Raw genomic sequence first — 27,931 nt, 5'->3', positions numbered from 1 at the left:
ACATCAACCCTTTAAATCCAGATTATTATTCAGTTATTCATCATAATGAACATTACTCAGTAACTGCTATGAATTATTCAGTAACTAGTCTTCACAGTCCTTACCTCCTTTTTCTTTTTCTCTTCCTCTTTTCTTTTCTTCTCCTCTCTGATTTGAGCTAGACGCTGCTTCTTGCGCTCCAGCTCAGCTTTTAGGTCACTCTTGTCAGCCATTTTGATCTGAAATGTTAACAGAAGAGACAGAAGAGCCTAGCACATGATGCTTCTCATTTGAATGAATTCTCCAAACTTAGTAAATGAAGGCCTCTTTGTATGGGACTTGTCAATCCCAATCCATCCTTTTTTTTTCTTTTTAAAAAAAAAATGATTCAGATATCCTTCTCATTGAAACAAGGACACATCCTTTTCTCCATCCCAGGGTATTTAGGGTTTATGCACAGACATAACCCACATAACAACTCCTAGCATTCCTATGATGGTACTGTATATAGGGACATGCAATAATATCTGTCTTACTTTGGTGTGACAAGGTAGCTGGCATTTCCAGTGAATCTAGCATCACACAATGATGAACTGTTTCAGTACTAGGGAACTTTTCCACCAAGAAACATTGTAATGCATACAAGGAGGGTGGGCGTGTCCCAGACATCCGGCACATTCAAATGCAGCAGTATCCTAATATACATTATCTGGCCATCAGAGGTGATGGGCTTCCATGCACATGCATAAGGTAAGACTTTTAATTGGCATGCCTGTTAATGGAAGACAAACCTCAGAAAGCATTGGGCAGAACCACGTGAACTTGTTGCTGCATGGCATGAATAACATCTGATAAACATAACATTTAGAATGAGAGTTGCTTTTAATAAGCACTTCAGCCCTCTCAAATCTAGAATCAGATGAAGTAAACTGTAGAACTCCGTGTTCTGAGCTGTTGCATCTAATCTTCGAGTCATGCCAATGTCCCAAACTTCTTGGAACAGAGCAGGAATTTTGATGAGGCCTTGAACCCCAAAAAAGGTTGGGTTGTGATGGTAGGACTGAATTTTCTACCCCAGTGACACTGTCTTCAGGACCCATTGGTGTGATGTAGTGGCTGCCCAGAGGGCAACGTTTTCATCTGTAAAGCATTTCAATGGCAGCCCAATCCTTCATGAAAAAATGTTAGACCTTGTGTCTTTATTTATTAGCTCAATCTAGATATAATCTAATCAGAAAAAGTCCAAATATTTATCACTCTAATTACGTACTTGTAGCTCACCAAATATTTATGCTTTACAGTTAATACTAGCACTGTCTATGAGTCTATTTATCTATAGACTTAACTGACCTTCCATGTGCAGCTGCCTTTAATAAAGCACTCACTCTATGTCCCAGTCAATATGTTCAGGTTATTATTCTGTATCATTTTGTTAATTCTGTGGCAATACAATGTGTTAAACTTGTTTTTTTTTTTAAAGAAACTCCAGGTGTTCAAATACTTTTGACTATCAGTGTAAATCCCTGCTATTTCTTAATACAAAGTGCTCTATAAGTATCAAATAGTAACTTTTATTAAGTAATTTTAAATCTATGTTTGTATTTGGTGGCACAGTGGTGTAGCAGGTATCACCGTCTCCTCATAGCTCCAGGAGCCATAGTTTGATCTCGAGCTCAGGTTACTGTCTGTGCCGAGTTTCACGTTTTCTCCCAGTGTCTGCGTGGGGTTTTTTTCAGGGTTCTCTGGTTTCCCCCCACCTCCCAAAAACATGCCAGTAAATAGATTAGCTACGATAAATTGCCCCCCGAAAATGTGAATGCGTGTGCATGGTGCACCGTGATGAACTGGTTTACCAAATAGGGTGTATTCCCGTCTCACGCCATCCCAGTGTTCCCGGGAAAGACTTGGTATCAAACACAACCCTGACCAGGATAAAGCACTTAATGAAAGTGAATTAGTGTTTTTGCATAAAAATGCTAGGCCTGATCATTTCAGATTAGCTGTATTTACGACACAACAAATACTTTCGGTATGACACATGACACAGCAAATCTGTTCTGAGATCCAAAAAAACAGGCTGAATGTTTACAGGTATTAAATATGAAAAACAAACGACTTATTAGGCAGCATATCATGGCTGAATGTAGCAACGTGAGCAGATAAAAAATAACATGGCAGGGTAATATGACAACAGCCCTTAAACAAGTGTTTTTGTTGTTGTTGTTTTTTAAATACAGTTTAAAAAAATAGGGTATAAACGCAGGTCTGAATGCTGACATTTTAGTGACATGACATCTAACAATCTGACTGGAAGGAAAATGGAGCCATGTATGCTTCTCCAATAAGAGCTACAGTATTCTACAGCCTGCAAAGCCTTGTAAATGGGTATTAAAGCAGACTAGTCGTCACAGACAGATGCAATTTCAATATCATCTTTATGTCACTGAATAACGTATTATGAGAACCAGGAATGAGAATTTTTTTATTGCATGGAAAAATAAAGATGCTACTTGCTAACAGTAGGTAGCTCATTCAGCGAATGACGTCATGTTCCATAGTCCAACACAAGGACACAAAAATGCAGGAATATCAAATAGATTAAACGAATGCATATTGTTTAAATATATATACGTATTTTAAAAATATATATATATAGTCGATTAATGATTATCCGACATCAATAATCAGGCTGAGGCGTTTAAATGCATGTTTCAGCTCACCTGATGGCCGGATAGATGCTGCCCTCTTTGAAGATGCTGTATCACTGCTTGCTGTTACTGTGTACAATATTGCATCCGTTACACCGATCACATTAAAACATCCTGGAGCTGATCATACTTTGTTACAAATGCATAACGGCTACATAATAACCGACTGGAATTTGCATTCAAATGCAGGTGGATTTTTTTCCTTTGAGCATCTTGCGCCGTTCGTCTGGTTCAGAAGGCAGGAAGCAGCACCACCTCTCCACTAATAGCAGCTGGTAAATGTCGACTTGTCCATACTGACCCCTAGCGGAGGTCTGGGGGATTTTCACAGCAGTCTTGCCCAATCCTGTTCTTGGAGAAAGATTATACTCAAGGTTGTCAAATTTGTGGTTGTAAATCCTCATTGGGATATTTTGAAAAGGTGTTGCCCAGTTAACAGTTACTGGTTTCCGAATTGTTCTAAATACAGATATTTTGTAGTTCCCATTTATTTTCCATGAAAGCTGTCTTTATGGAAATATAACAATTTAACTGCATATTATGGTTCAAAGAATGTTCCCATAACTTTTAAAGTCCCCATGAAATCGAAATTGTCATTTTGTGACTTTTAGTATGAATATGTTAGCCTTAAGGTTATCTATAAGCTAGTTTGCTCCATAACAATGAGAAAAATTAGCATCTAGAATATATATGCATTCAAGACGTACAGTGTTTCTCTCTACAACCAATATGGATCAACAGTTTTGATGACATCATTCTGCACTTTAGCTTCTCATCAGATTTTCTGTCCTATCAAATGCTCTCTAGAATCTGAAGTGTCCATTCCCAAACATTTATATATTTCCTGGCTGTGAGGTAAGCTAAATGCTATTGGCTATTTAAAAGGGGGGGGGGGGGGGGGGGGGGACCACTCGATCCTGCCCTGACTTCCTGTTTCAGTGGAAATTACGTCAATACATCCAATAATGCTATTTCAATGCACTTCACAGGTACTTTAAATAATTTGAGGCTCTTTTGAACTGTGTGGTAACTCCAAACAATATTTTGTAGAATATTCTCCTCCGATCCTGGTAACCTCTCAGAAACCTTATACTAATCCAGGATGGTTTGGAGAAGATGGTTCCTCAAACGTTAGGGGAACATTCTTCCTCCAGAAAACCTGGTTTATATTTGAAACCCACTGATACAAACCTTGTTGGACCTGATCAAGGTTCCTGTTAACATTTGTATCTAATAAAACAGAACTTGTACTCTCTTTTAGTTATAACAAGTTCTGTTAATAATAATAAGAGAACCAAGTCTGAGCATGAACTAAATATTCATCAAACTAAATTTTCACCTGTTAATGAGCTACACTGGATATAGAGGAAAAATTTATCTGCAATTCAATGAAAAAAAGAAAAAAAATTTCAGATGGAGGGGAAAACACAATGAGTATTGATATACAGTATGTATTTAAACAGTGTCCTATCTACTGTAATTTATATGGAAACATTTATCTAAATGGGTCATCTGTACCGTGGATGTAGTTTCCCCAGAAAATTTTGGAGCAGTGATGACTTTGTTAACCAAAATACATTGTTGTCATAATGTTATTAAATGCCCCCCCAAAGAAAAAAGAAGTGTTGGGGTGTTGGGGGGGGCACCATACACTAATGTTAGGGAAACTTTCTGTGTTTGCTGGGTAAATAGAACATTATGAAGTGGCAGTGTGTTTCAAATTTTTGTGATCGCCAAAAAGTTTTAGAAGTGTAAATCATTTAATTAGATTACATTTGGTGATAATTCTGTCAACCTAATTATTAAAGCAAGCTGTACACTGTATGCTTTTCAGTCCGATTTTGCTGTCACACAGAAAAATCACACATCATAAAAGAATTCTTTGGTCGTAATCAAAATCAGTGATCTTCTAACACATAATATGACATGCTCACCAGCGGCCGATTTAGTGCCAATGCGACCAAAGACAGCCAACAACAAAGTTCTGGCAGTGTCAGAAATTTATATTAAAATTTCAGCGTGTGAGTGCTGCTGTGACACTCATCCAAAAGCCAGTAATAGGAAGAGGGATCGGATGAAATGAAAGTAACAGGACAGCTACAATTCCAACACTGGAAATGGTGAAACATAAACAAAACATGCTAATGCACTGAAAAAATGACCTCAAGCTCACTTTGAAGAATATTCTTCTTTATGCAATCTCCATTTAGTTCCCAAGTCCAGATTGCACTAAATTATGATGTGAGCAGAATGCAGGCATTTTATTTTAATCACAGGTCTATCATTAAAGGATCTTCATTTGCATAATCTGACATTGAGAGCACACAGTTATAGTCTGTTATAGAATTTAACACAGATTTTATTGGCATCTTCTACAATGTGACAAGTAATCATCCTAAAAGACCACTTTAATTGCAGTTTAAAACCAGCTTAAGACAGCAGCAAAGATTTAAGAAGGTCAGCAATGCTAAACCTGCCTTTTAAAAGTGCTGAATGACTCTTAGGTTCCTAAAGAGCACAGAAGGGCATTCTACAATAAAAAAAAAAAATAATAAAAAAAAGATCACTGTAGTGTAGAAGGTCTTAAATGCTACTTAGGACTGTGACTCCATCCTCAAAAAAGTAAATTCTTCTATTTCAGACCACCAAGATTGAGTCGACTGTAAAGCTTTAGAGCACACTGTGAAATTGATTCATCTAAGATTTGCATACAGTGTAAAGTGAGAGAATGTAACATTCTGGTGTCACTGCCTTGACAAATGCTTCATTCAGGACCATAAACATCAGCAGAATTTTATCGAAAATTAAGAATATCATTGTGTGGAGTCAATTCAAAAGTTCTGGAATCAAACACTTCAGACTGTTTAAATTTTTGTCTGATTTCAGATTTCAGCGGTTGGGTGGAGATACAGTATATGGCAACCCTGTACCATATATGTTACTGTTTTTACTGCTGTAGCATCCATTAACCTCATGAAGAACTTAATGGGCTTGTTAAAAGCTGAATTATTCAATTCAGTTCAATTCAGTTTTATTTGTATAGCGCTTTTAACAACGGATATTTCCCAAAGCAGCTTTACAGAAATATATCAATTCAGAATATAGATTTTAAATGTATGAATTTATAATTAGAGGTGTTGTATTGGGTGCAGGGAAAATTGTGCATATCCAGGCTTAAATAATCAGCCTGTGATTTTCCATGTGTGTATGTTAAACCTCAGAGACCCAAACTCAAACAGCATGGCTAGCTCTTAAGCAGTGCTGTGTGAATATAGCAATCTTGCAGGTAGTTTGACTTTGATACATTTATCATCTGTTTAGAATATGTTTAGAGATAAATAGTGTATGTGCTCACACAAATTTGGGGCATTTTTGGTGGCAATTTATAGCATTATCCACATAAGATGCTCTATTTCAGTAGTCAATCAGTGCTTAGACCATGCACAAAAACTGCTTCTCCGATTTGCACAGACTTATGAATTAAGTTCAAGCTAAGAACGGAATTGGTTTTGGCGAAACTTCTTTATCCTGAGGAGAAGAAAGAGGAGTATTTCAGAAAGAGCAACAATTTTAAGGCATGCCTGCTAGCTCAAAGATGACATTTATCGGTAAGAAGACATTAGACAAAATACAAGAAGAAACAAATGCAAATAAATCATATTTCCCCATTGATCCCTAAATTCGTTAAAAAGTCATCAGTACATTAGGTTCTAATATGTAGGCCTATGTAAATACTGTACATACATGAACAATCCACCAAATTATTATTCGATGTGTACAATTGGTCATTTAAAAGCTACATTGCAAACTAGTAAGTGACTGAAAATAAATACTGTGTCAATCAATCAATTATCTGTATCATTTCATAATAATATTACTTTGTAATAATATTGTCCAGGGCACTGAAGTTTTCATATGCAATTACGTTTTACAGCAGTAAAATGTCAGACAATATTTGAAGCAATTAAAAAAGAATTTTATGTTTCCATTTGTTAAAGATACCATCTGTTCCTGTTTTCAGCAACACCGCAAACCAGACAGAGTCTCTTTAAGTTGTTTTTATAATCTTTCAAAGCTGTGTTGTAAAGTACAGAATCGCTCAATACCACCAAATTTGGCTATTCCATTTTTTTATTTATTTACTTTTTTTTTTACTAAAAAGGTCACGCAGTGATGTCACGATCATCTATTGCTCACACGTGTTCACGTGTAACGATTACGCAGGTTCACCAAATTTGAACTTTCATCATCATGCAGCATAGTACGTAAATTCTACACGTTTCCAGTCTGCCGTTTTCGGATGTGTTTGAATGGAAGTCAGTGGAGCACTAAAGCCTAATGTGACCGCATCTTTAGTAGATTAATGTGGACAGTGTTAACAGGCTGAGGTGAATTCGTTGGCGTTAGCCTGGCGGCTAAGGCATGATGGAGATCACAAAAAAATGTTTCAAACGCTGTGACAACTGTTTTCTTGTTTAAACCTTCAACAAGTTAATAATTTCTTTGAGTATTGTAAAAGAAGTCCTGTTTAACCAAGGTTTATTACTTAAAAATGGCCAACGTGCTGTTTTCCACCATTTTTTTCTGAGCTCATCCACACCAGTCCTGTTTCATTATGGGATTATTGACTCGCGTAGTGTCCATCGGTTGCATACTGCAAAATCGTGCCGGAAGCAGTACACCATCCAGGTATTTCTCACCAACTTTGGACATATTACCCCTCTGGTATATTGCCTTTTCGCCTGTGTAGTAGGGTAGTACGCGATTTCGGATGCAGCCTCAGATTTCGGACACCAGTAAAAAATGGCTGACACCTGATATAGTGCACTATATAGGAGATAGGGAGTGGTCTTGGACACTGAACATGCTTTTCAACTGTGACACACGTATTACATGTGCTGAATCTGATTCCCATTTACAGTTACAGAAATTCTTTGGAACCAGCACAAAAAAAGTTGCAGAGCAACAGACAGAGGAAGATATCAAAACAAAACCTGCTGAACCCGTAGCCTCTGTTTTACTGCCAGTAAAACATTAACCTCCATACAGGGTAATCACAGCATGTTTGTGTGTTTGTACAAGTCCATTTGATATGTAACTGTATAACTTCAGTTAGTGTATTATATTGTCAGGTGGAAATGGACTCTGTTAACACCGTGTTTGCACATACTGCATACAGGCTCTAAAGGATTTATAATAAAATAAATGTTGAAAAAAATGTTGTATATGAAAACCAGGTTGGCATTTTTGGTCTCACAAGTCAACTTTATTATATATTTTTCTATGTATAAAATCTTGCAGTGCCAAACGCTGTCATAATATTATCTCTCCCATCTGGGTGGTCAAGGGTTGTACACCTCCTTTCTCTGGTTGTTGTGAACTACAACACATGCAGACACAATGAGTCTAATTTAACAATGAGGGATTAAATACATCAACCACAAACATGTGGCTGTCTTTTATTCTAACAGAGCTGTGATGATTGTAATCTGCTGCACCAATCAGTCTTGGGAGTCTTATTGAAAGATTGTAGCAGGGTCTGAAATTAAAGTCATTACTGATAGCAAGCCAATCAACACAGCTTATATAAGATTCGGTAATTTTTCAGCAGAACTAATGTTATGTATTCTTTCCAGGTGAGAATAATAGGATACTTAAAGTACATTGACATTTGCAATCTGATGCGCTAGAAGCCAACAAAGATTAAATATTCCCACTGTGGAAATTCTATATGTGTGATATAAAAGCTCAAGAGGAAGAGACAAGTCAGTACCAAACAGATGTGAACTGTATGGTGAGTTCACTTCAGGAGTGTACTGGGGAAACTGGATTTGCAACCACCACTGAAAAAAAACAAAACAAAAGAAAGGACAAGAAAATAACCCTTGCAAAAAGTAAATTACAAAACATGAACATATTAGAGAAATACATTTTAGACAATATTTATACCACCTTCAGAAAGGGAACTAACTTGCAACTTTAAAAGTAACTAGGCTATAACAGGTAAAAGTGTTGTTTTTTAATAAATTTAAAAAATTGTAATCATTGGCAAATTGTCATGATACAAGAGGCATCAAACACGTCTGGATGTACTGTAACTGGAAAATAATTGACTGTGGGGTAGGAACGGGATGTCACCATACGCCAGGGTGTATCACACCACTCTGCTGTTTATTCTTTTCCTATGGCTTAGTACTTAGCATGTTTGCCCCGCACCTCCGTGCTGAGGGTTCAAATCCCACCTCTGCTGTGTGTGCATGGAGTTCTACATGTTCTCCTTGTGCTTTGGGGGTTTCCTCTGGTTTACATCAGTTTCCTCCCCCAGTCCAAAGACATGCATTGTTGTCTGATTGGCATCTCTAAATTGTCCGCAGTGTGTGTGGTGTGTGTGGTGCGTGTGGTTGTGTCCTGCGATGGGCTGGCCCCCTCTCCAGGGTGTCCCCCACCTCATGCCCAGAGTTCCCTGGGCTAGGCTACCCCTCGACACTGTGTGTTTATTTTTGGTTTTATTCCATTACAATTTTTAAGATTATTTTGTACTCTTAAAATGTACATATAATGTAACATTTTTTCTGTCCAATTGTAGCAGGCTCAGGTTACGCCTGGATTGCCTAAAATTGCAATTGTTTTCACCACAAATCGACCAGTAGATCAGCTGTTTTGGTTTACAACAAAAGCAACAGATCTGTAATGCTTCAGAAATCGCCACTAGAGGGAATAACAGTCCTTAGTGAGAAACCACTGAACCTCTCAATCGAACACTTTACCTTTGAAATAGTAAACAGAGATAGGGCTATATACACTATATAACTGTCCACACAAAGATTTCACCAAAGCATGTGATATCGGTAATAGAAAGTGTCGGGAGGGTAAAACGACAGGCCTTGTTTTTGATGTTATTTATGTTTTTTTCTAATGACTGAGCCGCGCATTCCCACCACATAACCTTTGCTCTAATTCGCAAGTGCGCATGCGCGGTGTAGCGGTCATCATGTTTTCATAGATTGTGAAGACAAAAAAAAACACACACACACGTCTCAGAACAGGGAAACCTCTGCAACTATTCAGATCACAAACGGTCCGGGTTAGATATGCATTTCTTTCAGGCTTTAATTATAGAAACGTGAAGTAAGGGGGACTTCCGAGAAGACCCTACCTTCCAAAAGCTGGCCAGTGGAGGAAAGCAATGTCAAACTGAACAAAAACATTTGGAGAAAAGGAGACAGCAGAAGGACAGCAGCTCAGCTGTGTGGACTTGTTACTGAAGGTGGTGTGAACAGCACCGATGCTGGAGAGCAGACTCGAAACTCTGCCTTCATTTCTATGGCTAAGAAGCTGCGAATGACTTTGCACAGGACCACCGCTTTACTGTTATTGACATTATAGTGGTTATGTGGCGATGCTAATCGCAGGTTAGCCTTTCCCCCCATAAACGGTGTTAACTCACGAGCGAGCGCGCGCTGCTCATAGCCAAGAAGTCATTTCAAGTTCACCTGGATTTTGACTTCGGGTTCAAAATGAAATTCGCTCATATGTTGCTGAAGAACACTTCGAGGTTTAACATACCGAAGCAAGTGGACAGATTTTCTAAATTCTCGCCTTCGCCACTTTCAATGAAACAGTTCATAGACTTCGGTAAGTTGTTTCACAAATTAAATCAAACGCTCGAGACTGCGAGCTCTAAATAATAACAATCGATCGCGCGTTGCTTTTCCCGTGCACAATGAGGAGGAAACACGGCGAATGTGACATCCGGCACACCGTGTATTTATTTGAAGTGCGACGCGGTCACGTGTCTAGATTCGATATCGCTCTTGTGCACGCGTGAAAATATCATATTTTTCTTATTAGAAATGAGTTCAGCGTGTGTTCTCTCAAGGACATGAGAGCATTTGCCCTCTGACTTTTTGACACGTTTGAAGGCAGCACGTGTCCTCGTCAGAGAAAACACTCTTCAGTGTCAGGGTGTTGTGTAAAGATTTGAAAATTTGGATTTTTCCCGTGTAGCATTTTCAATATTACATTTTTACCAACAATTATTCTTGTCAATTTTATGGACAAGATGTTGGAATGTTAAGCTTACTTAAAATTATTTTTAAAATTTCCATTTCATCGAATTTAGACTCACCAGGGGGAAGCCTTATCATTTTGTGGATGTAGCATTGAATAAATTAGAATTTTACTCATGAAATTTGAAATGCATTGTGCCACCAAATGTTGAATTTTGTACTTCTCTGGTTCCACCTTATACACAATACCGATATCAGGGCTCTTGGAATTGGCCAATACCCAATTCTGATCCGAAACTGTCATGCTGTTACTGATCAAACCTGTTGTGCGTTGGGAAGAATTGCTAGCTTACAGCTCCAGGGTCCCTTGTTCAATTGTCAGCTTGGGCTGCTGTCTGTGTGGAAGTTTGTATGCTTCCCCGTGTCCATTTGGGTTTTCCTCCATGTTCTCTGGTTTCCTCCCACCTCCTATAACATGCCACTAGGTGGATTGACTATTCGAATTTGCCCCATGGTTTGAGAATGTATGTGCAGGTTATTCGGCAATGGGCTGCTGGCACATCTGGGGTACATTCTCACCTCAGGATGGACTCCAGGTGAGCGACAGAAACGGCTACAGAAGATAAATTACTGTTGTGTTCTTTGTTCAAAGTGTGTCATGTCAGTGAACACTTTTTCTACACTATATGGCCAAACTTTGTAGACAGTTGACCATCACACTCATATATGGGCCTTCCCTAAATTGCTGCGACAAAAGCTTTAAGCACACATTTGTCTAGGAAGTCTTTGTATGTTGCAGCATTAAGATTTCCTTCACTGGATCTAAGAGGCCCAAACCTGTTCCAGTATGACAATGTGTAATCCCTGTGCACAAAGCGAGCTCCATGAAGACAGAGTTTGCACTCCAGGCCTCCTCAGCTAACATAGTGAGAGTAGTTGATGGGCAGCTCCCAACAGCCACTCTCCAAAATCTAGTGGAAAGCCTTCCCAGAAGAGTGGAATCAAATTAGATATCAATCCAGCATCTTAGACTAGGTTAGGTGCTGATATAATACTAAATATCAAACTATCTCATCTCTACTCGTTGGGCATTGTATGCTGAAGCTTAATATACCTCGGTATTGAGAGTGCCACAATGACAGCACTGTTGAATTCTCAAGGTGTTGATTATTAAGTAGCATGGTGGACGTACCATGTAATCCAAGTCTAATAAGACTAGTCTAAGTCTAATCACATTTTTAAAAATATGCTAATTAACAAAGAAAAGTACGTATAATCGTCGATATGATGTTTTCTATGAATAAAGCATTTTTGGAAGGAGTCTCCAGTGTAAAACCTTTGCAATAGTAACAGGTAAGGCTGGATCTCACTGTAATATCTTCAGGAGAAAGGACATTGTGTTTTGCATATTCTCCAATCCAAGCTACATTTTTGTGTACAGCATTGTGTAACCTACTCATGTTTCTTTTTGTTTTCTCAGGCTCAGCCAATGCCTGTGAGAAGACTTCCTTCATATTCCTCCGTCAGGAGCTTCCAGTCAGACTGGCCAACATCATGAAGGAGATCGACCTGCTCCCTGACAAGCTCATCGGGACGCCATCCGTGCAGCTGCTGCACACTTGGTAAGGTCACCTGTTTTCGTGGCTCTCAGGTGCCCATGAATGAAGTGAAGTCAGCTGGAGGCCTGCAGCATTGTGGACGTGATTAGGTCCAGTTGCAGAAGGCTGTCCATTAACCGTCTTGTTTGGAGGCTTTAATTTAATCTCAAAACATAACCATGTGACCTACGTGAAATGAAGTTCTGTCAGAGATTTATGTGCTCAGGTTTTATCATCAGTATTTCATCACTTATATGTGGTGGTCTGGGAAAACTTATGGGACATCTCTGTGCATAGATTTTGCAACCAAAAATGATGTAAAATCAGTTTTCGACAAAAATGTTATTTTTCTGCCAGTAATATACTTTGACATATGCTTTAAGAAGCAAATATATTTTACTAAAATAAGGAGAAACAAATATTTGGGTTACTTATAACCTTGTCTAAGCTATCTTTCAGCAAAGATCAAATGCAGAAGAAAATACAGTCAGTCTGCCTAAATATGTCTAAAACCATGCTAGCTGTGTAAATTCCTCACATGGTGAATGTCAAGTTTTGATCAAGTTGTTGCACAGCTATGCACCAAGAAATAGATATAAGCCTAATAAGTTCAGTTTGTAATCAGATACCAGCTCTCAAATTCACACTTTCACATTCTGTACAGATGACATCGAACAAAGATTTTAAAATGTTTTAACCTTAATCAAATGAAGACCAGAAATTTAGGCAACAGAACGAAATGGACTGTACTTGAGATACATGCGAAAATAAAGAAGTTTTTAATTTTCGGAATTGTACTAGAAAATGTCCATCTTTGACCATGTGAAGAGTATTCCCAGGCTGCCATACAATCAATAATGGAAATGAGACTGTTTTGTGGAAGTGAGCGTTTTCTTATGTTTCTTATAATCCCATTCATCTCTGAATTCATTTTTATTTGTTATTTAACCCACGTAAACAAAGTTAGTCGACTGCTAATGAACTGAAAGCTTATTCAGCAGTAGGTTTGAAGACTGCCGTAGCACTTTGATCACGTTAATACACACAGTGGAGCTACACGAAACAACCATATAGTCACATCAGAGACATTGCAGAGCAATGACATTTACCTTTCTGTAGTTTGATGTACTAGATACAATAGAGATTTGGATTGGAGCATGATAGAATACAAAAAGTAGGGAATATTAGGAATGGTAATTGCAGGCAACATGTTTGATTGAAAGCTTAATGACTTCTGTGTGTGGTATTAACATGACGTCTCAGTACTTGCGATTTTCATGTGTTTATGAAGCCTTTTCTTTACACCAGGCTGCCTCAACACTTCAGTACAGTACAGTTTATATGATTTTTTTGCTGTCAGTTATGAATCAGAAAGATGCACCATGGTGGCCTAGTGTAAGTTTTAATGGCATGAAAATAATTTTCTGTGAAAGACACCAACTTTGAACTTACTCCAACAGAAAATCTGGCTAGTAATAAACTCATAAGATCTCTCATTGTTCAAGTTACTGTTGCAGAAGAGTAGGCTCACTGAGGTTGTAGATAGTAAGTGCATATCGAAGCATTTTAGTTAATGCTGACTCCTTAAAATAGTGTGTGTTTTGTGCAATCATGAAGTCAGGATATAAAGGGTCAAAGAACATGTTCTCAGTTCAGAATGTCAATATTCAGCTTTTATATTATGTTAATGTCTTTAAACTTAGATTGTCAAACTGCATATTAGGCCTGCTTGTGTGCAGATTTTTATTTTTATTTTTTTGCTTATCTTTGTTAGAGATGAAGTTCAATGCTCCAGGGCTTGTTTTACCTCGTGTGGCCTCTTTATGGATTACTGAGCTGCTTAAACCTTGAACCTGGGTTTACTCTAGGTTGAGCGTTTTACATCACACTGAAGGGGCTGATGTAGATACGGAATTCATCTTCTGAAAAATTGAATGGTGTGGACAGATACATGCCCAGCTTTTTTTCTGAAACTGTGGAAAGTATACATTGGGATGTTATTAACCACATGTCACAACACACAACTTACATTTTGATTTTAAGTTTAGATTCATGTAACATATTGAAAATGCGAAGGAATCTTCATAGTGTTTACTGACTCAAAATCCTGCCTCTAAGCACTGGAATCTTTGTTGACAGACTACTCAATAATTGTTGATATTTTAATTAAAACAAACCAGTTATGAAGACGCAATTACAGCATAGTTTTCTGCTGGATTCTGGGACATAGTGTTATCTTTGGCAATGAACAAGCAAACATGGCTGCAAAAAATCCCTCACAGAAGCAGAGAAAGCAAAATCCTACCTTCAGATCTTAAGCCCCTTGATCAACCAGTATATATTCGACAAATGGCAAGCGGCGAGGGAGCTAGGGAAATAGCACATTATTTGAAATAAACCCGGTAGTTGGGAAAATACGAACCTATCCTTTTAAGAGTAGATCATGATCAAGTGGCGTACACAAGGTGCCGTGTAGGCCACACCAGACTGACCAATGGGCATTCATTGAAGGAGGAAGAACCACCAAAATGCCAATATTGTAACACTCCCTTGGCCATAAAACATGTTTTTTATTCTGCCCTATTTTTTATGTCCTGAGACAACACTTTTTATTAGGACAAACTTTGAAAGACTTGTTTTGTAAGATGGGCCCAGGAAAACGTTTACAATTTTTATCACAAGCAAATTTAAAGAACCTTTTATAGAACCATGTTGTACAGAAATGTCTGAATTTTATTGAATGTCTGATAAATACCTGTATTCACCATGAAATGTGAATACAGCTGAAGCTGGTATGGCAATAAACCTAAATCCAAACAAACTTTAGATTCGTTTTTTGAGCTTTCGAATTGAGCTTATATTGTGCGAACCAGTCCTAGGATATGTTGGAATATGTTTACAAAGTTGGTGAATAAAAATACTCAATCATTCCAAAATATTCAATCATTCAACAAAAGGATAATAATAATAGTAATAATAATAATAATAATAATAATCATTTTGAACACCCAGCCAATTTTTCCTTGGCAATAGGGTTAGGGTTAGGAGGTATGAATTGTTTCATGAATTGTCATTAGTATTTATGAGATAATAAAATAAAGAAAAAAAGCCTTCAAAGTGCTGCATTACAGTGATTTTATCTCAGGTAAGGGTGTTCTTAGGCATGACGCAAAGTGGAGGGTTATTATTGAAGTTTCTCTTTCATTTTCCTCCCCAATTTGGTCACTTGACAATTCCTAGCCACCAGCCAGCCTCTCCCCTGTCATACAACAACTTCCAACTGGGGAAGGTTAAGGCTAACACGTGCTTCCTCCAAGAGTCGTGAAGCCAACTGCGGCTCATGCTGCATAACTTCCACGTACATGAGCTACATACGTTGGCTAGTGTGTCTGTGATTGACAGAGGAGAGAGACCACACCCAGAGGGCACAGTCAGGATTTGAATCTGTGCTCTCTCCAGACGATTTTCTGTTCTCCACTTCGGAGCCTTCTTATAGGATATTAAAGAGCATGGCCTCCTTTCTGTTAATGACCATAGCATTTAGAGGAAGGGTCATGAAGTTCTCATCACTTCTCTACTTCAGTCCTGTACAGCAACTGTGTGTATTGTTGCTATGTTCTCATTGTTGCTCATTGCTACACGTGCTATTTGGACATGGTGTTGGAGAAGTTTCCTACAACAGGGGCCCGCATCTGTCAAGGCTTCCATTATAGGGTTGTTTAGAGTGAATCTTCTATTTTTATGCTTCTGCCACAAGGTGTATTGTCTGTCTGTCCAAGATTCCCGTAAGTGCAATATCTCAAAATCGAGTGGTTGATTGTTTGTAGGATTTAAGTGGAATTACATTGTAACCAGCAGATGAACTGATTAGAGTTTTACTTGTTTGCAGGTTTGGGATTTGGTACATTATCACTGCAGATTTAGTCTTACAATACATTTGAAGTGGCATTAAACACATATTAAGAAGTATCAAAAGTAATTTGATACCTGCAGACAAGCAGGTAAATTAACGTCTAATGATGACTTGATTACTTGGGGGGGGGGGGGGGGGGGACGGACATGGTTACTATCAGCTTTCAGCAGGTATTTTCCAAGTGTTGAATGAAATGTCCATCTGCGGACCCCCTAGTGGTCTATACCATCTCACAAGTATTGGCCACTGTGGGCTGCTGTTTGCTTTATTTATTTATTTATTTATTTTCTTACAGACTAATTATGGTATTTTAATTTGACTCCCTTCATATCTTCATACCAGCATGATTATGGGAGGTTGGAGGAAAGAAGAAAGAAACCTGCATGACATGGGATAAACATGTGAAACTCCACACAGACAGACTCATGATTGAATCCCTAATCATTATTTATTTATTTATTTATTTGTACTAGTTTTCATGAATATGGACTTCTTCACACAATCCACAGCACTAGCAAGGACATTATCATGTTGCGATGTTTTCACAGACAGAGGGACAGTAAAGTTTTGCTGTACATTGACCAGTGTGAGTACCACATGTCTTACGCAGATAGAAACCATGACTGGAATTTACTGTAACTATAATAAGCCATAGCTTAAGCTGCCTTCTCACCAGCCAGATAGAATTCACCAGAAAAACCTTCAACAGAGGGTACTATAATGTTGCTTACATACCTCCAATGAGTACACTTTAATTATAGATGTTCCTTCGCTAATTAAGCACAATGTCTGCTCAGAAACATAAAAGGCCCACTCTGATTACATGCATTTGGATCAAAAACTTTCACATCTAATGTGCATACCTAGAAACATTTAACCACTGAACCTGAATGTTAAATAAGTTAGATCCTCCGTGTACTCTGGTTTCCTCGCATCCCCTAAAAGCAAGAGCTCTATGAATGTTTGTGCATGGTGTCCAGACACACCAAGTGTTCCCAGGATAGTCTCCGGATAAACCACCACCGTGGCCACTATCAAGTGCTTACTGAAGATAAATGAATATTTTAATGCTTTTAAAATGACACATTCTCTCTCTCGCGCACACACACACGCGCACACACACACAATTTTGAATTACAAATTGGTGTAATTTGTATAGTTTGTTTCCTTTCAGGATTCAGTTCACTCTCACTAATCAGATATTCTTCTGAAACCAGGTATACACAGAGTCTGATGGAGCTTGTGGACTTCCTGGAAAAAGATCCTGAAGATAAAAATGTTTTGGGAAAGTGAGTTGGTTTATTTTCTAAATGGTGTTAATAGGACTGTGGGTGTTTTCACACCTATTAGTCCTTTTGCTTGTTAAGCCTCATTTATAGTGAAATCAGTACCTTTGGTTCGTTTGCTATTTGGTTTTGGCTTGGTTTCACACATTACACATAATTAAATGAACCAACCAAAAGCAAACAACAAAAAAAAAACATTGGATGAGAGGCATGTAAGGCTGAAAATGTATTCCGATTCTGTTTTCCTTATTTGTTCATAAATGCAGTGATAGAAGAAGCCAAACACACCTTTGCCAAGTGTACGTAGAAATCACACCCATCACCCACCTTCAGAGAACACAGATTTTCGGTTTAATCTAAATAACCACTTTTAAATGTTTTGTGCATCATATCCAGCGTATTTTTTCTCTTTTTGTTCATCAGTCCAAACTTTCACAGTTCTACAGCTCAGTCCTTTGGCTTAGTTTGCACCTTGCCGCTCGGTTTAGCCCTTTCACATCTACAAAAATGCCGCAACCCAAAATCCGAGGCACGTAGGGTCGATTCAGGGTAGAATCACTTCCTCACTCCAACTGAACCCCGATTTCACTTGGAACGGATTGAGATCTCTTTCAGACGATCTCATACTGGTTATTTTGATCCACACTTGAGTGTGATTGCTGTGTTCTCACCTGTACAAACAAACCACACCAGTGAGCAGAATGCATGAGGGTTCATGCGGAAGCACCCTGTGATACACTGTGACAGTTTGATTCTGATTCTGCTCTACTAGTGCTTTAACAGTTTACATGCTCAAACAGGTTCACAGAGACACTGATCAACGTGAGGAACAGACACAATAATGTGGTTCCTACAATGGCGCAGGGAGTGCTGGAGTACAAGGAGGCTTTTGGTGTGGATCCAGTGACCAATCAGAATGTCCAGTATTTCCTAGACCGCTTCTACACGAGTCGTATCTCGACACGTATGCTTATGAACCAGCATAGTGAGTATTTGAGATGAGCTTCCGATCTCCACACTGTGCTCTTTAAGAGTCTTCATTTTCCATACACTGTAGTTCTAACCCATTGAAAACTATACATATGCAACTAAGCAGTACTAAGCTCTTAGATATAGTTAAAATAATGATCATTTCTTGCATTTAGAGCTCTGTCTATGGATTTTAGGAGGCACACATGGCCCTAACCCACTCCTTTATTGTACTTTGATCTGTACTGGGTTAGATAGAACGTGTAAATATTAAAGGCCTTGTCAACAACACACATGAAATTGTTTGTTTACTTACAGCACTGATCTTCAGCGGGAGCACAAACCCAGCTCACCCAAAGCATATCGGCAGTATCGACCCAAACTGTGATGTAGTGGAGGTGGTAAAAGGTAATGAGCCATATTCTGTAGTAAAATCATAAACATGAGCTCCATGCTTATGTTACGTGTTATAAAGAAGAGAGCAGTTCATAGAGATTATTTAGGTATGAAGTCTAAATGTAGAAGTGCCTGTTAAAGAGTCAGTAGTTAAGATAGTAGATAAGATCTTCTAGTACATAGATGAGCACAAAGGTTTGCACACAAGTCTTTTTTTACCATTTATGCCAAAAAAAAAACCCAACACCTTAAATATTAGATGCAGGTGTCCTGCAGAAAGACAACAATCGAGAACAAAATGTAATAAAAAAAATACTTAATGATTAATAATTAATTGATTTGCTTGTATTACATTGAATAAATGTAAACGATTGATTGATTAAAATTATAGTAAAATGTTACAAATGAATGCAGAACATAAGAGAGACAAACAAGAAAAACAAACATCAGAAAAATTATATTTAAATTATATTATTATTTATATATATATATATATATATATATATATATATATATATATATTAATACAAAACAAATTCTATTTTTCAGTTTATGTCCAAAAATATCAATGTTAAAATGTTAAAAAAAAATGACATGTGGATGTCCTGTAAAAAGACAACAATCCAAAACATAAGAAAGAAAATGTAATATATATGTATACACACACACATTTATTTTAATACAGAAAAAATTAGTAATTAATTTAATGTTGTCCAAACAACATTAATAACACACTATTTAAAAATGAAATGTGGCTGAAGAATAAAAAAAAAAAAAAACTAATTTTTGCATATTCAGAACAGGTAATGCAGGCTGTGGCTCAGGTGGTAGAGCGGGTTGTCCACTAATCGTAGGGTTGGCAGTTTGATCTCCAGCCCACATGCTGAAGTGTCCTTGGGCAAGAGACTGAACCCCAAGATGCTCTTGAAGGCAGGCTAGTGCCTTGTATATGAGCTCTGCTGCCATTGGTGTGTGAGTGTGTATGTAGATGGGTGAAAACAGAAACAGTGTAAAGCGCTATATAAATGCAGACCATTTACCATTTGTTTGTTTCTCACTGTTATTGTCTTTCCATCCACTGTTTGTCCATTTTCTTACTTGTGATAATGAAACACTGCTGTAAGTTAAATGGAATCATCATCTTCATTTTGTCCTTAGGATATTGCAAACGTTTGCATGTTTTTAAATGTTAAAGTATTTTTATGTTTTCTTCCTCTGTCACTGCAGACGCGTACGAGAGCTCCAGGATGCTTTGTGATCAGTATTACCTGATGTCTCCAGAAGTGGAGATCAAACAAGTGAATTGTAAGCGAGACCTTTCTCTCCATCTAAACTTTCCATTCAGACTTTCTTTCTGTGTCCTGTGCATGATGAGTTCTCACAGGTTGGCATGGACTGAATAATAATATTATTATTATTATTATTATTATTAATAATAATAATAATAATAATAATAATAATAATAATACCTTGTTTAGTAATCATGGTTTCTATTTGACAAACCCTCAACACAGAACTGCACAGACAGTGAGGGTGTATACATGGGGCGTTTTCACTTACCACATTACTTATGGCACGTTGTATGGGATTGTTTTTCCTGCTTATGAAGTTTTAGCTGTGTTCTGATGTGAGATCTGTTTTGTGCTGCTTTTTTTTCTCGCAGCCTTGATTATTATCCTTCTGTATTTCATTTCTTCAGGTTATTAATACGAGCCATAATGTTTTACTCACCGCCATGCAGTTTGATAAGAAAAGCCATAATAACCTTTGCTCTGTGTGTACTGAGAAATAATTCAATCTGCCTTTAGTTCAGCCTTCATGCCCCAGTTCTGCAGAATAAACAGCAAGAGTATTTTAGAGAAGGCTGAGGCCCAAAGCATTGCTGCATATAGGTTCCAAATTAGACACCATTCATAAGTTATGATTAAGTGCAGAGGAAGAAACACCTCTCCTTTTGTGTACAACTTAGAATAAATGCAGTACAGACATGTGTGCATATAGCAGTCATATTGTATATTGGTTTTTGACTACATTTTCTTCCTGGTTTTATTTTTTTGCAGCTAAAAACCCCAACGAGCCTGTTAATATTGTCTATGTGCCATCTCATCTTTATCACATGCTCTTTGAGCTCTTTAAGGTACAGTAATTAATTTTTTTATTTTTAATATTCAGTATTTGAGAAAGAATGCTCCCTGGGAGAAAAATCAAAGAGTCAGTTATGGGGTTTTAGTACAGTATCATTTACTAGCAATCAAATTAGTTGCTTACATTTTACATGGCGTCCCAACTTTTTTGGAATTGGGGTTGTATAATGGACAGGTTGACTCCATGCGAACAGCATTTCAATAACTTATCTGCACAGATAAGAATACAAAATGCACGCTATATATAAGTTTATATATAATTTTCTTCACCTTTGGTCTGACCAATGTTTTAGCTGAGAAAGCAGTTTTCAGGTATCTTAGCAAGGGGTTAAAAAAGATCTGCTGCTAAACCTACTACTACTTACATAATAGCAGGGAATTTTAGAGTTTAATAAGTAAGGGATATTACATGGCTTTGTGTGCATTGCACGATTTTAATGCACGACATGGGGGCAAAGAACCACCCGAGGTGAAATGGTGGGTGGTTTCCTCTGTGAAGTGCATTAAATTCATGTAATGCACACCTAGCTGTGGATTATCCCGCTTATACCATATTCACCTGCTTATAACTTCGTCACGAGTTAAAGCTGTCACTGATGTTTGCAGTGCAAAATTTGACTGAAAGGACCAAAATAATGGTTAATTTTGTTAGATATTTTATATACGGGTCGTTAGAGCTAGAATTCTGCTCTAAATCATACACAGAGATAAAGTAGTGCGATAAGATTACATTTATTTCTATGAATTATAATAAATAGCTATGAGCGAGAGACAGAAAAATTACCTGCGTCTGTGCCGTGTCTCTACTAATGAAGCTGTGAGTTTAACTACTCTATGCAACTGTATGTTACTATGGTTACAATTGTTTATAGGTAGCACATTAATTTAAAAACGGTGAATAAACTGACTGGAACTACCTGTGCATTCAACGGTTTCAGCCAATCAGAATCGAGTATTCAGACAGACCATGGTATAAATTACTTTAGTGAACCCCACCAATGTTTAAGCATGAATACTTTTTACACCATTAAATCCTTTCCAATCTGCTTTACCAGAATGCAATGAGAGCGACTGTAGAAACCCATGAGAACAGCAAGTATCTTCCACCAATTAAAGTTAGAGTTTCTCTTGGACATGAAGACCTGACCATAAAGGTAAGTTTCCCCCTCATTGTTCAGCTTGGTGTGATCGAGCACAAGGAAATTGAATATTGCTGTAAGTAATTACATCATTTGTAGTCATGCTTTGAAACAAACCTGATTGTTATATAATTGTAGATGTCAGACAGAGGAGGAGGCGTGCCCCTGAGGAAGATTGAGCGTCTTTTTAGTTATATGTATTCTACAGCACCCAGCCCTGTGATTGACAATGCTCGCAACGCACCACTGGTGAGACGGAGCTGCTTTGTTTCATTGCATTTGAATGCTAGAGAATTTCTACAGCTGCGTGCAAAAGTTTTCATAAGACAAACTTCGTCACATGGGTTAGCTGAGAAATCAGTTCATCACAAATCATTTTCATTCTCCTGACCAGCTTTAACTGCAACGGTTAAAGTGTACATGCAGTAGAGTCATGTTTTTCCTAAACTGGCTCTAAATGTAAACTGTGTGTTCAATAGACATTGGCTAGGTTGTAATTTAGCAGAGTTACAGTCGGCTCAGTCAGTCATTTACTCTGGGTTTAATGTCTGTGTGTGTGCAGGCTGGCTTCGGTTATGGCCTTCCCATCTCACGCCTCTACGCCAGGTACTTCCAGGGAGACCTCCAGCTCTACTCGATGGAGGGATACGGCACATCAGCCGTCATTTACTTTAAGGTACATTGTAATTACATACATTCAAACATTTGACGTAGGAAGCTAAACTCTTACTAATAATGTACTAACATAATATGTGTAAATTAAACGTACACAAATATCTCTATTTTTCTGTTTGTTTGGGGTTTTTTTGCTTGTTTGTTTGTTTTCTGTGAGAAAAAAAAGTACAGCAGTCGTGTTTCCTACATGTGTATACATGGTTGTTGAAAGAAAGCACACACTGGTGAATAGAACCAAAAAAAATGTATAGATGGAGAGTTAAGGTCAGAGATATTGCCTGGAAATTATATTGTATTTTTAAAGTGAAAATCCTTTGAGGATTATATATAGAGAGGGCATTTTGCTGTATAAAGTGTTACTGTAAGAAAAGTCTAAAGCTCAAGCTCCTTTTATTTTCCACTGGTTATGAGGCAGAAACAAATTGATTGATCAGCTGATTATAATGGTGTGACAAGAATCCAGATGAAAATGGTTTGCAATGGTGGCTAGTTTTATGAAAATAAACTTGATTGTTTTGTTTTCTGCCCTTCTTTCTCTCTGTCCTGCTCTACATGGTTTCCAGGCGTTATCTTCTGAATCTGTGGAGAGACTGCCGGTTTTCAACAAGTCGGCCTTAAGACATTACCAGACGAGCATCGAGGCAGATGACTGGAGCATCCCGAGCAGTGAACCCAAGAAACTGGGAAAGTATGATTACAGTGTGCCAGACGTGAGAACTGAGAGCAGGGTGAAATGATGGAATATTATAGGATAAATCTTGCGGGACTAGCAAAATAGGCTATATCCTTTTCATTTATTTTCATTTCAGTCTCAGAATTGTTGGCTTCATATTACAGCGTTAAAAGGGCATTTGTATTAAACTTCACCTTATGCCTCACTTTATTCATGTATTTTCAGTATATAAGCTAATTTCCTTTAAAATATGAATTCAGTGTAACGAACAGCTGCATAAAGTGAATGAAGGCTGCATAAAGATGTTATTTAAAAAATGTCTCTCTGCCCTGTTAATATGGGATATATATTCATGTAGGACAATAGTCAGAATTATGACTCATGAAAATCATTTGTAGTGCAAACTCCGTTTAAGGTCGGTCCAAGTTTATCCTGTGTACATGTGTAACTCCCCCCAAAAGGAACAACAGAAATAACATAATATTTGCTAAGCATGAGACAGGGATATTTCCTAGACCCGGAGGAAGCCCACTTACAAATATGAGTCACAGAAAAAAGTTTAAATGTTAAACACATTACTTTTATTTATTTTTTTTTTGTAAAGTCTATGTTAACTCAGTCAGAATCAAAGGCTCTCAATGCCATGAACCAGTCTTCACCTAAATTAATCTAATTAGTGAAAAAAAAATTGGACATTCAATTTAATGTGTATTTCATCCAATAATCAAAGTGCTGTTAATTGAACAGTAAGATGCAGCTGTTGGGAACTACTGCAAAATCTTGCAAATTATAAGAATATTTCCTTATATATGTTATGATTATGAAAATCAGAATGGTTGGCAAGTATGCAAGCAGAAAATAGACAAAGTAATGCAAATGACTGTGAGGAAAAATGCATGTCATTTATCCTGTAATAAGAAATGATCGTGTTGTGTGTAGTGGTAGGCTATATTGTGATTAAAATGGTACACGTGCTTTTAGATTTTGTTTAACACTCCATTTTTGCTGTGTTCACATTACAAGGTTAAAGTGGATAATTCCAATTGGCTTTTGCTTGGCAGATCCTTTTTTCCTGTTGTTGTTTCCATATACCTGCGAACAGGAAATATTTTCTACAGTCTAATCAGCAAACATGCACCCAAAATCCAACTTTTTCCAGTTGGATCCAAGTCACATTTGGTATGGTTTGATCACTCAAACCGGATTTCATTCAGGATTTTCCTGCTGTCCTTTCTTGACAGTCATATTCCTACCAGTCGTAGTGCAGCTCCCAGGTCTCACTTAACTCTAATCCTGGCAGTAACATCAATAACAAACATGACATACACCACCTTTTCAGTTTGTAGTTGTCTGTGCCAGATCTATTCAAATGGATGAATGGGATAATGTAAAACATAATGCACAGTAAAATATCCATGTTGTAAGCTTTCTTACTAGCCAACTTTTGCCTACGCTACTCTATGTATACACTGTTACTATTACAACCAATATTATTATGCAAGAAAAAGCAGCTCTAATGAAACCAGCAGTCCAAAATAACAAAACAGTCTAAACTTTAGTATTCCAGTGCTTCATCTTGGGAAAAACATGGATGTCAAGACCAAGTTCATATTTGTATAGCTAAATATTGAATTTGATAAAAACCTATTAAGGTGCACAATTAGCAATGAGAAGTGATGTATAATATTTTTTGCTTATAAAATTGACATCATGTGTCACATGTGACTTTCCAGAGTTGACTGAATGCTCCATTGCACTTTTCCATATCTGAGGTTGGGTTTTTTCGAGTTCCAAGTACTATGGGTTATAGCATAATTTGCCCTTCTGTGCAAATACAAAAATTCTTTCTAGATCAGTCGTAGGTACATTTCTGATACACACTCATACATCCATAATTTTCTTTTTTACATTACACTTTACTGCTGGTTCCTCTTTTGGGCCTTTAAAAAAAAAAAATTATAGCTGACCAGCCTTTTGCAAACCTCCAGAGCAAATAATTTTTGCAATGAAGGTTTCTGTTGCTAGTTTATTTATTTCATTGCTACTGCACTGGCATATTGTGTCACAAATATGTATTTTTCCATGATGTACGTTTTCCATGCACAGGACATTCATTCTGAAAATGTGCAAATGCATCCAGTTTTGCATCTAGTCTTTTCACGCTAATGACAGATACGCATCGCTTAGAAACATGAATGTAAATCGTAGAGGTAGAGAGATCAGATCTGAGCTCATCAGAGACACTTGGAATTGAGCAATAAATCTTGTAATGTGAACGTAGCCTTGCTGTGAATGTGACTTGTGTAACTTCCATGAGTAGTGTATATTGTCGTTTGGGAAGGCATGATGAATGCTATATACAGTATGTATGCAATGTAAAAACAGATTAAGTCAGAATAACAGTATATCAGTCCCACCAGGATTTCGAGATGTATTCAGAGGAGCTTGCAAACGTCTTCACAAAATCTTGAAATCCTGTACAGACTGGTATATGGACAATATGTTTGCATTGACCAGCACGCTGAAAAAAGCTTTTCTTTATTTTTTTAATGTCCTAATGGTGAAAAAATGAGCAGTGTTAAACAAGTCACAGAGCGGAAACATGCCGTATAGGGGCCTGGCCTAATATGATCAATATTTATATTGGTGCTGTTTGCAGAGAAAAGATGCAGCAACATACAGTAAGTGTCTTTAAATGTAGTGGCTGATGCATCGCAATGTACGGTCACTGTGGCCAAACTCTGTACATACCTTAACATTTTAATTTACGTGGTGTTGAAACCTGATTCCTTTCTTTAAACAATGGATAACTTTCTACGTCCTTTTTACTAAACTTGTGAATTTTAACACTGTATCATACGGTCCCAATATTGTCTTCACTTTCGTATGGATTTTAATCATAAATAACATGTTGTTTTTAATTGCATGATCTCAGGATAAAGAAAATTATGCTGTGCTTTTTATTTCTTTGAATTTCAAGAGTGATGCGTATATGTATCCAAAACTGGATTATACTGTATATTGTAGAAAACATTGGGACACTAGTCATTTCAAGGCACCTATAGAGGCAATAGCTGCTTTTTTTCAAATGCTGTAATCACTTGGTCATGTTGGTGGGAAACATGTTGTTTTGCTTTGTATTTTCGTGCCACTGCACAGTTGATTTTGTCATGCTTCGTGTTTTTCTTTTTCTACAGAGTAGATGCTGTCAGCATCAGACGTTGATTTCTTTTTGCACACTACAGTGTGTCATTACTTTTACCTCATCAGCTCTATTTATAGTCATGTGAACGTGAAATGGGGCATGGACCGTCACTGTCATAACCAATCACCAATAGGATTACTTCCTGTTTTGTAAACCACTCAACCACATTTTGCACATGCGGTGCTTTTTTAGTTAAGTAGCATTTTTCCACTGAATATTAAATCATACAATAAAAAAAATATTATTGTGAATGCTTATTTTTGTTTTAAAAGTCCAACGAATGTATATGCATTAAATTGATATGGATTAGTTGTAGGAGGTGAAATCAGTGGTTGAATTGGTTGATGTAAAACATGACTTTCAATCTGTGGGCTTTTTTCACCTCCAGCAGCTTCTGCTTTATACTTTGCCTGCACTGCTGATGAAACCTCTTGTTTCACTGGATGTCACTGGTGAATGCTACAGGATGACAAACACAAATAAAATGCAATGTGCATAGAAATAAATCAGCAATAGTCTAACTGCACACGTAGCAAGGTAGATGTGTATGATATAATGGCCTATACATGCACCCAGTGTTTAAAAAGCCCAACAACACTCTAGTGCCTGATACAGCCATACCAGCACGACGTACTACCATTTCAATGTCATTGTTGTGCTGAGAAAATCCACCACCCAAATAGTTTCTGCTCCGAGGTAATCTTTTAGGGGTCTCTCTTATAAGTACAGGGCAGAGGGGCACTGAAACAACATACAGTCAGTGATTTGCATAAGTATTCACCTTGCCAATGAACTTTTATAGAATGTTTATGTTACACCTTGAAACTGAAATGGACATAATTTGGATTATATGTCATGCATCTAAACAAAATTGCCAATGTTCAATTCAATTCAGTTTTATTTGTATAGCGCTTTTTACAATAGACATTGTCTCAAAGCAGCTTTACAGAAATATCAACACGGTATACAGATATTAAAGGTGCGAGTTTATAACAACTGAGCAAGCCACTGAGTGGCGACGGTGGCAAGAAAAAATTCCCTAAGATGTTAAGAGGAAGAAACCTTGAGAGGAACCCGACTCAGAAGGGAACCTATCCTCATCTGGGTAACAAGAGATAATGTGAAAAAGTTCATTATGGATTTATATGAAGTGTGTTTGGCCTTAGAAGCAGCCGTAATCCCAGCAATCTGGAATTGGAGTAGATGAGGGCTCCATCCAGAGGCAGGACATCCGAAA

General features: G+C 37.5%; 2 protein-coding genes across 5 annotated transcripts in view; one reads left to right on the top strand and one right to left on the bottom strand.

Annotated features, from left to right (window-relative positions):
* The window catches only part of LOC108257504 (cytoplasmic dynein 1 intermediate chain 1), a 60,590-nt gene extending 57,619 nt beyond the window's left edge, over positions 1-2,971 (bottom strand). For all 4 annotated transcript variants that reach the window (XM_017455325.3, XM_053675455.1, XM_053675456.1 and 1 more), the window contains exons 1-2: positions 2,700-2,971; positions 105-218 (exon numbers count right to left, since the gene is read on the bottom strand). In XM_017455325.3, the coding sequence (XP_017310814.1) occupies positions 105-212 (108 nt within the window). In that variant the 5' untranslated portion in view covers positions 213-218; positions 2,700-2,971. The remainder of the gene's footprint in view (positions 1-104; positions 219-2,699) is intronic.
* Positions 2,972-9,724: 6,753 nt separating this feature from the next.
* pdk4 (pyruvate dehydrogenase kinase, isozyme 4) lies at positions 9,725-26,945 on the top strand. Its single transcript, XM_017454607.3, has 11 exons — positions 9,725-10,322; positions 12,177-12,318; positions 17,425-17,496; positions 18,294-18,478; positions 18,781-18,870; positions 20,086-20,163; positions 20,919-20,995; positions 22,058-22,156; positions 22,280-22,390; positions 22,704-22,817; positions 23,380-26,945. The coding sequence occupies exons 1-11, from the start codon at positions 10,205-10,207 to the stop codon at positions 23,551-23,553; spliced, it is 1,260 nt and encodes a 419-aa protein (XP_017310096.1). The 5' UTR covers positions 9,725-10,204; the 3' UTR covers positions 23,554-26,945.
* Positions 26,946-27,931: the final 986 nt, after the last annotated feature.

The sequence above is a fragment of the Ictalurus punctatus genome, chromosome 24 (assembly GCF_001660625.3).
Source record: "Ictalurus punctatus breed USDA103 chromosome 24, Coco_2.0, whole genome shotgun sequence".
Classification (NCBI taxonomy): domain Eukaryota; kingdom Metazoa; phylum Chordata; class Actinopteri; order Siluriformes; family Ictaluridae; genus Ictalurus; species Ictalurus punctatus.
Note: the sequence above shows the minus strand (reverse complement) of the source record. Positions and strands in the feature narration are given on the sequence as shown.